This window comes from Fulmarus glacialis, unplaced genomic scaffold (genome assembly GCF_000690835.1).
Source record: "Fulmarus glacialis isolate BGI_N327 unplaced genomic scaffold, ASM69083v1 scaffold41955, whole genome shotgun sequence".
NCBI classification, from domain to species: domain Eukaryota; kingdom Metazoa; phylum Chordata; class Aves; order Procellariiformes; family Procellariidae; genus Fulmarus; species Fulmarus glacialis.
The window spans coordinates 1-9,313 of NW_009215714.1; the positions used below are offsets into that span (position 1 = coordinate 1).

At 41.0% G+C, this 9,313-nt stretch overlaps 1 protein-coding gene across 1 annotated transcript; it reads right to left on the reverse strand.

The window, feature by feature from the left end:
• Nucleotides 1–4,120: 4,120 nt before the first annotated feature.
• Nucleotides 4,121–8,953, reverse strand: LOC104071740 (zinc finger protein 532-like; the record flags this gene model as incomplete). Its single annotated transcript, XM_009579026.1, has 3 exons — nucleotides 4,121–5,128; nucleotides 6,951–7,098; nucleotides 8,841–8,953. Coding segments are annotated over 3 exons (756 nt in total), but the record flags the coding sequence as incomplete, so codon positions are not given.
• Nucleotides 8,954–9,313: the final 360 nt, after the last annotated feature.

The window sequence follows — 9,313 nt, forward strand, 5'->3', positions numbered from 1 at the left end:
CTCCCGTCGAGTAGTCACTACGTTCCCGAACGGGTGGTTGCAGTCCTGGTCAGGCAGTTTTTCCGTAGCTGGATGCCGGGGAAGAGGTCTCAGTGAACTCCTTACCTCGCTGAAGAGCAGAAGGGATTGAATGGGAAAGCACGCAACGGGAGGAGTTATATATATACATATATACCTGTCAGGCGCTGCCTCCATGGAGACCAGAAATCCCTGCCTTTGTACAGGGTGAACAGGGTGAAGCAGCCACATGTTAACCCGGACCTGACACTAACGCTTTGTTCTGCCTGCCTAAATGCTCCCCGAAGCCTTAATTAGTATTTCTGTTCTAATCTGCTTGCTAGAGTTGATGTGCAATGTTAAGTATCTCTGTGTTCCACCAAGAGAATGGCTGCAAAACAGCGGAGGCTAAATGATCCCTTTCCTACCTCACAGAGAGGTTTTATGAGGTTTAATCCATTATTGTTAAATCCTCAGAGGAAAGGTGTAGAAAAGAGAAGTATTAATGTCATCACTGTAATTGACTGTCAGTGTCACACCATTAATTAAAAGCAAACAATTCAAATGTCAGGTCTCACGTAAAAATGTGTTTAAATATTTTCTTTATAGTTTACAAGAGGAAATAATTCCCCTAGGCGTGCAAACTGAGATGTTTGCCTTTTCACTGGTGTCTCACGTTGCTTTACAACGTGCTGTTCACCTCCTGGTCTTCAGGGAGTCACCTCCCTGCTAGGAGGGCCTGACGTACAGGCTCCACACACAGAGTGCGCACCGGCGGGTGCCCTGTCTTCCAGGGGTCCCTGGGGTATTTGCAATGGCAAAGCAGGCTCGGTGCCGTCAGCACGCTCGGGATTGGGAGGCTCCCGACAGCGGGTGGCCGCTGCGCCAGCGTCGGCCTCCCCAGCTCTCCCAGCCCTGTTTGCGCACTGCTTAGGCCTGTCTGGTTTCCGTGCCAGAGCCTGGCTGCAGCTGGGACCGGTGGTTTGGGTTCGCTTGTTGCAGAGGACCGGGTATAATGAGCTGCCTTGATGGGGGTCCTGCTGCATGCTCTGAAGGAGATTTGCCTTGCTATCTCTCCTGTCCTTCCTCCCATTTCCATGTTTTGGGAGCCTCTCCAGAGAATTTGTAATTTAGGGCTTGCTTCCTGCTCTTGAGGGGACTCACGGCAAACATACACCGAGCTGAAGTGGCTTTAATTTGACAGCAGCTGTGAATGTCATCGCTCAGGCTATGCCCCAGCAGAAGCCTTGGAAGCCAGTCTGTGCTTTTAAGGTTATAGCTACTCCCTTTTCAGCCTGCACAAGCAAACAGCTGGGATGGAAAAGGAAGAGAGGCCACAGATTAATTTCTTTTTGTTGCCTTTACCTTAGGTGTCCAGCAGCTCTGCTCGGGTTCCCAGTGTGCTGTAGCTGTGCCCAGCTGCTCGCTGCTGGTTGATTGGTATGCAAATGCACAGAAAACTTCTCTTACACTTTGCCTTCTCTGTGCCATCCTTGCCGGCTATATTGCACCGTCTTGTCCCTTAAAACCCCTTCTGTTTGAAACATGTGCCTTGCAGCAAGGGTGGTGGCGTTACCCCCTGCTCAGCAGTGAGACTGCTCAGCCTCTGCTCCGCAGAGAAAGTGAAACCGTCACTGAACCAGCAGCTGGTTACAGAGGGGGCGGGTGACTATCCACCCTCCAAGTCATTAAACAATTAGGTCATTAATAAGGCATTACATTTCCAACGTGCCTGTGCTGTACTTGGGACCACTACTTGCTTTTGCTTTTCTGTCTGATAAGCGTGCGTGTCCCCTGAGAGCTAGATGGGCAAGCAGATGAGACCAGCACGCTTAGGACCACGACAAGCTTACCCTGAGGGATTTTGAGGAGCAAAGGAGCCATGATTTCTGAAAGGGTCAGCCAAATAAAATGCGAAACTTTCTTTGCCCAAGATCAAGTAAAATAGCAATAAACAAACAGTTTGGTCATTACCAGAAAATCTCTGCTTGGACAAGACCAACTTCCAAGCAGAAGAATCTCAAAAGGGAACCGGCAGAAGCACCACTCCTAGAGTAATGCTTGGACACTGGAAATCTGCCCTGGAAAGAGAGAGAGGTACCCAACAGGCCTTTTTCATTACTATTATCTAGGAATCTTGAATTACTCAGAAGATACAGAAGGAAAATCCCCAGTATCTGGAGGAGCTGGAGGACTAGGCAAGAAATACTAGGTGAGAAACATTATGATATTAATTGTCTGACTAAAACTTTTTTTTCTTCTTCTTTTTTCCCAGGTCTGGTATTTGGAAAAAGCCATGGTCCTCAGAAGAGCTCCTACCCCCTTCACCTACTTGAGTGGATTTCTGCCTGTCAAAAGGAACCATTACAGCCATACCCAAGTGTGTGTAAGTTCTGACACAGAAATGTGTCTAGAGATTATGGGGCAGCTCAAGACCCACTATCCCTTAGCCTTTCAAGAGATTACTAGAAGGAGAGTTAAATCGATCTTCCAATTAGAACTGAATAGAGGGTACTGCTAAGTAGCTGAGCTCCACTCAATGGCCGTGGCAAAATGAACTCCCGTGCAGACATGTGGTGCCCGTCACGGGGGCAAAGGCAGTGTGGGACCTTGCGCTGCACACATCTGGGAAGTGGGCTGTGACCATGGAGTGATTTCACATCGTGCCCAACAGCTTTCAGAGGACTTGTCAGTAACTTCTGGTGTTTCGCCTCTTGGCAGCACCAACAATGGCGTGAGTTACTGGTTCACAGCATCCCTTGCAGGTGCGAGACAATGAAAAGGGAAAATAAACAAAAGTGTTAATAATGGCTGTGAAAATTTAACTTTTATTATCTGTTCACTGTATACAAAACACCATTCTGCATAGTGATAACTCATTTGTTGTACAGTTGACAGTGCACATCAACAAACAAGTGTTAAAGAGGTATACACTTAATGGAAAGGGCAGTGATGGCCAGTGTACATTACACACTAAGATCCTGCAATGCCAGCTGTATGTTTTCGGATGGAGAAGTACCTCATAACCACTCAATATGCGAGTAATATAAATGGGATAACAAGCATTTACCAATGAACCAAATTAAGAATGAGGATGAAGAGAGAAAGCAGAACTAATGTATCAGATACACAATTTCCAGAGTGATTAAGAAGTTTTACAGAGGTGGCTGAGAAGGATCCATATTTTTTCAAACACTTCCGTTTTTAAAACTGTTAAAATTTAATGATAAATAACAGAATCTCACAAATCTTTAGGGGCAAAATGCTCCACATTTATTTACATATGAAATGTGTTTAATACAGTTGTAATGGACATAGTGTATAGTAACATCTGACAGCAGCAAGACTTTTAAGGAACCAAACAATTACTACTGTATATCATGCAGCTATCTATATATACACAATTTGTTTTAAAAAAAAGTACAAAATTTTTTTTAGGGATACATACAAGGTATAAAATGCAAAAACAAACCAAAAATATAACTCTCACAGAGAACTATATATGAAAGGGACAGTATGGTACCTTTTTGTACTTTGTGAAAGCATAACTAGTGATATTAGATACACGTTTGAAATGGCTGAACTAGCTTCATATGGTCTGTGCTAAAGCTGAAAGCCCCAATTATACTTACATAGGCTGGTGTGTTAGCTTCTTGACAGTTGTGGATGTATGTAACACTGAGCACCAGAACATTTGGCATTAGCATACAGAGCTGGGAAATACCAACTGCTGTAGCAAGCGTTAACTATTTTCTTTCAATAACCAGAAATAAAGGAAAATACATAATGCTGTGTACTTGCTTCTATATAATGTTTAATAAATTACATGACAAAAAACATCATCAGTATAAACCTATTTCTCTAATTACATCTTATTTGTTAAATCCAGAGCAGCCCAGCCCTTTTGTAACAATTTGAGCTTTGATCACAAGCACCTGATGGCCTAAAAAATCACTTCATGATACATAGAGTTGTGCAATTATACTTTTCAAAAGTACTTTATCATTCTAGGGGGTCTGCACCTGTTCTGGTGTTGCCACCTAAAACCAGCACTGCATTTTACATATGCAGTGGTACTTTTTCTTCTTTTTTTTTTTTTTTTTAAATATATATTTTTTAAGAGAAAGTTTAAAAGCTTCTTTAGACATTTAGAAGCGCAAGTTCTGAGAATTTAAAATCTCCCCTTAGCTTGTTTCCCCTCCCCACTCCCCTCCAAGAATTGCTTTCTGATGCACTTCCATTAGCTAAACTTTCTTTCAGAAGCATTCAAATAAGAAACAGGTTAAGAGAACCTAAGGAACTGCCCCAGCATTCAGAACTCTGTTTTAAAGAAACCTACTAGAAAAAAACGGAAACAAAACAGAAAAACCCAAATTTTCCACTAGATACCAATACAAACACATAACAAAGAGTATAAAAGTTATTAGTTTAAATATATACAAACTCTTTTCAACTCAAATACTGCTTCAATGGTTTTGAGGGTATAGACAATGAGGTGAAGGGGACACTTTTATGCAGAATATATTGCAACAGCCTGAACAGTACTGTTAACACTATTATACCTTGAACTTTCTGTAGCAAAAATGTCATTAGTATTCCAATGTGGAGAGAGATTTCTGTGTCCCAAATAATCCGATCACTTTTCAGCTGAACTCATTCTTTTTGACTTAATGAAGGCCATGCCATGCGTTCTCATGTGAGTGTTTAAGGCCGCTTCAGTTTCAAAAGTCTTTGCACACACTTTGCATCTTCTGTCTGATGTTGAACTGTCAGATGATTCATCCTCATGATTGGGTTTATTTTCTTGCTGATTATCCTCCCCAGACCCATTTTGTTTTGATACTGGCTGAGGCTCCTTCAGCTTATGTACAATGAAGAGATGTCTGGAGAGGGACACGTGAGATGTGTAGCAGAGTCCACATTCCCTGCATTGGTATGAAGAGCCGTCAGACTTATGCTGAGGAATATGTTCATGAAACTGGAGAAGATTTTCTGTTGTAAAGCCACAAACAGCACACTTGTGAACTTTAAAAACATTTATCTTTAGTTTCTTCAATGGCTGAGTGATTGCACCTCGTGGAGGCCTGAATTCCAGTACAGGTTCTTCCAATTTACGCTTTGGACTAGGAACCTAAAAAAAGCCATAAATGGTATATCATGTAAGCATAAATATGCAGTTCTTTTCATAACTATTTATGACTTGCAAACTTCAAAAACTTTCCCTTGGAGATTCCAGTACAACTTTGGTAAATACAATATTTGAAATAATACAAGCAAATATATGTGGTACATGTTGGAAAACTAGGGGTTTTCTTTATTATAAATTGCATGTAAAATTTGTTTTGTCAGCTCTGATAGAGCTACAGTATCTAATACACTGTATAAACCTGAATAAGTATTTGCCAGCGTAACTGCATCCAAGTACACACACCAATGAGTCTTCAATTGTGTACAGAATGTAGAATATCAGTCTAGGAACTTTTCAGCACTACCTTCTGGAACTCCATTTTAATTACTTATTATTATTTCATGCCTGAAATTTGACTTGACAGATTATCTCCTGATTGTTAGTAACCAAACTAACATATTGCCAAAGGATGAATCAACGTGGACAATTTTTTAAACTAATTAAACTGATCATTTTTATATTCTCCTTGTTATTCTTCTGACATGAATATTCCTCAAGAATCCTCTGCATCCTACGTAGCTCAGATATGCTCCATGATGTTTATGAAGACAATGTATATAGCTGCCATATTTTCAACACTTAAATAAGACGACAATATGTTGTGCAGAAAGAGAGTCATGTAAAGGACAATAGTACATTTTAAAAACCAGATATGTTTGTGTCTCTGCTGTCAGCTTTGGACATGCCGTCACAGGTGAAATTCTTTATCATCTAGAGCCCAAAACACTTAAAAAATGTTGTTAATCTCTGCATGTAACAAGTCTTTGGACAGCACTGTCATCTTATTTTTGCTTTCCTCCTAACACTCATCATCAATAGAAGAATAAAATAGAATATTTCAGCTGGAAGGGACCTACATCAATCATCTAGTCCAACTGCCTGACCACCTCAGGGCTGACCAAAGTTGAAGCATGTTATTAAGGGCATTGTCCAAATGCCTCTTAAACACTGACAGGCTTGAGGCATCGACCACCTCCCCAAGAAGCCTGTTCCAGGGTTTGATCACCCTCTTGGTAAAGAAATGCTTCCTCATGTCCAGTCTGGACCTCCCCTGGTGCAGATTTGAGCCGTTCCCAGGCATCCTGTCCCTGGATCCCAGGGAGAAGAGATCAGCACCTCCCTGTCCATGTCCTCAGGAAGCTGCAGAGAGCCATGAGGTTGACCCTCAGCCTCCTTTTCTCCAAACGAGACAAACCCAGAGTCCTCAGCCGCTCCTCAGAGGACATGCCTTCCAGCCCTGTCACCAGCTTTGTTGCCCTCCTCTGGACACATTCAAGGACCTTAACATCCTCTTAAATGGTGGGGCCAGAACTGCACACATGCTCCAGGTGTGGGAGCACAGTGGGAGATCCTGCTGTATTTCAATCATCAGGTTGAAAGCAGTTTCACTGTAAAATTTAAAAAATAAGCTCAAAGGCTGGGTATTTGGAAGAAGGTCACATTGCTTCTATGTAACCTGTAGCTCTTCTACAGCTACGAGAGGACTTGGTGCAGAGGATTTGAAAGGTGCTCTTAAAGCAAACCACTAAGGGGTAAGTTATATTCTCCATCATTCAGTGATCAAACCAAACAAAGTCTTTCCAAAAACATGTTCTAGTTCAAGCATAACAGAATTTGTTGCAGGAACCTTTGAGACATTTTTTGGGCTCTACTTCACAGATCAGACTTTTATGTGATCAAAATACCTGCATTTATTTAAAGATCCTGAATATATACCCACAAAAAATTCACTCTCAGTGACTGAATGAATCTTCTAAGTGATTACCTTTGTGTCTTCTTTTACTTCCCTTTCTTCCATATTGGTTGATTCAGTCATTTCTTTCACATCAGGGTCTTTAATGCCATGCATCAACTGAATATGTTTTTCCAACATCAACCGCTTGGTAAAAGTACGTCTTGAATCTGGGCAGTGCCTACATAAACACAAAGCAGACATGCACAGATTCAAATGTCACGCTTAACAATAAGTCGTAGTATCCTCAAGATTATAAATAGGACTAGTAAATAAATCCAGACTAGAGTACAATCTATTGAGATAGTGACAATGTTTTTCCAATCAATTGCACAGGTAAGTATTATAAGAAAATGAGCATAATTACAAAATAAAACTAGAAATATTTGAGCAATTTATATTCAGAACAAATGAGAAGCTCTCTGAAGATAATATCCAAAATGGTACAAAGTGTGAGTCAGAATAAAACCTGGGAGCATCCGAGTTTGTTTCTCGGACCTCTACTACCGTCACCAAACTGCACATTTTATTAGACACTTTCCCAAGTTCTCCTTAATTTAAATTTCATAGGGAAAGCAATCACCTTCCATGTCGGATGAATGCTAGCTCCAAATGACACTTAATTCTGCATTCAAATCCAAATACTTTATCTCCTTGGAACCAGTAATTCCTTCTCAGCCCCCTTTCCAACATCAAACTAACCAGCAGAACAAACTTGTCTTTCACAATCTGTGCTTTGGTCTCGCGCACAGAACCAGCTGCATCACTTCTAAATCTCTCACGTGCTTTTGGGAAGTGTATTTCTCCTGAGCTCCAATGTTGTAACATATTGTACAGGTGCCTGGAGGAGGGATGGCCAAACAAGAACTGCAGGGGAGAAGTTAAAACTGTAATACTCTCTTTCTGAGTCTCTCTCCTAAGGTTTTAGCTTTTTAAATGCCGTTTCATTTATTTAGGCAAAAAAAATTAAAGAAAAAAAGACAGTACTATAGGCATTCTGAGACGAAAAGAGAGAACGACAATAAGCTTTCTGCTCAAGGAGTATGCAAAAACAGGCACTTGCTACTTGTCATATACCAAGAGAAATAGTGTCTAGGCTAGCCAGCTCATGAAGGCTGAAGTACAACTTAAGGGTACATTAGAAACAACCTGATGCATGGGCTGTGTCAGGCAACCATGGTGCAGGGAGACAGGGGGTTATAAAGCACTTGGTTGGAACGCTATGCTATGCACGGCAGTCTCAAGTTTCCACACCGCTGGGCCTTGTGGGCCTTGCGCTTCCCATAACAAAGCAGAGATCATACTAGGGCAGAGAAGGGACTGGTAAGATCTCAGCCACAGAGAATGGCTGCTGCTTGCAGCATCCTTTTCAGACCTTCAAACTCGGTTCCACAGCATGCAAATACATACAAGACTATGAATTAAGAGATACGACAGAAAGTTTGTTTTATGTATCTTATCTAATTGACATGGACTTTTCTATTAAATTATGTATCATCTCTCCAGCCACTTAAACATCACTAAGGATTTTCTGACATTACACTCTGGTTTATGTATAAGAAAAATACTACAAATACTGGCTTTTGTAGATTAGAAGAGTGGGTTGTATATTTGAGAGACTATTGAAAACCAAGTTCACCTCTGTATAACAATCAGCCATGCAAACTCTCAGCTCAGTAGTTTCAGATTTGCTTGCCAAAGCCCCTGAAAGACAGCAGACTTCATGTACATGCATTCTTAGTAGCCTGCTATGTTTTATGCATGCAGGATAGCCTAAATAGTTTGGCCTGTCTATGTATCTAAATACTGATTCATTTGAATGAATGGGACACTGGCTTTTATACAATAAAGAAAAGAAATTCAATTAACAATGTTTTTTGTTGGTTTATAATCCGTTTCTAAATAAATAAAAGTAGAACTTACGAGCATGTATAAACCTTCCTAATGCCTTTGTGCTTGATACGATTGTGACGACACAAACTATGGGATGAACTGAAAGATTTGTCACATTGTCGACACGGATGTTTCTTCATTTGCTTTAAAAAAAGAAGAACAATACATTAATTAAAAAAGCTCAGTAGAAGTAGTGTATGTGTCGAACCTTTTAATAATTGGAAAGAAACATCACTTACCAATGTCTGGTACTGTATCTTCAAGTACACACCACTCCTACAGCAACACTGCAGAAGTCAGAGGACCTGGACCTCTTTCAAAGCAGTGTGGCCAGCATGAGTTACACACACATCTATCACCAGTTGTAAACCGGTGTCACAGACTGTGGATGAAGTGAATTTCTTCCACCAAAGAAGCAAGGAAGATCAGTGGATTATTTCTGGATCAGTAAAAGCAGTACAGTGAGAGATTTGCTTTCACTATAAAGTAACCTTTCCCTTCCC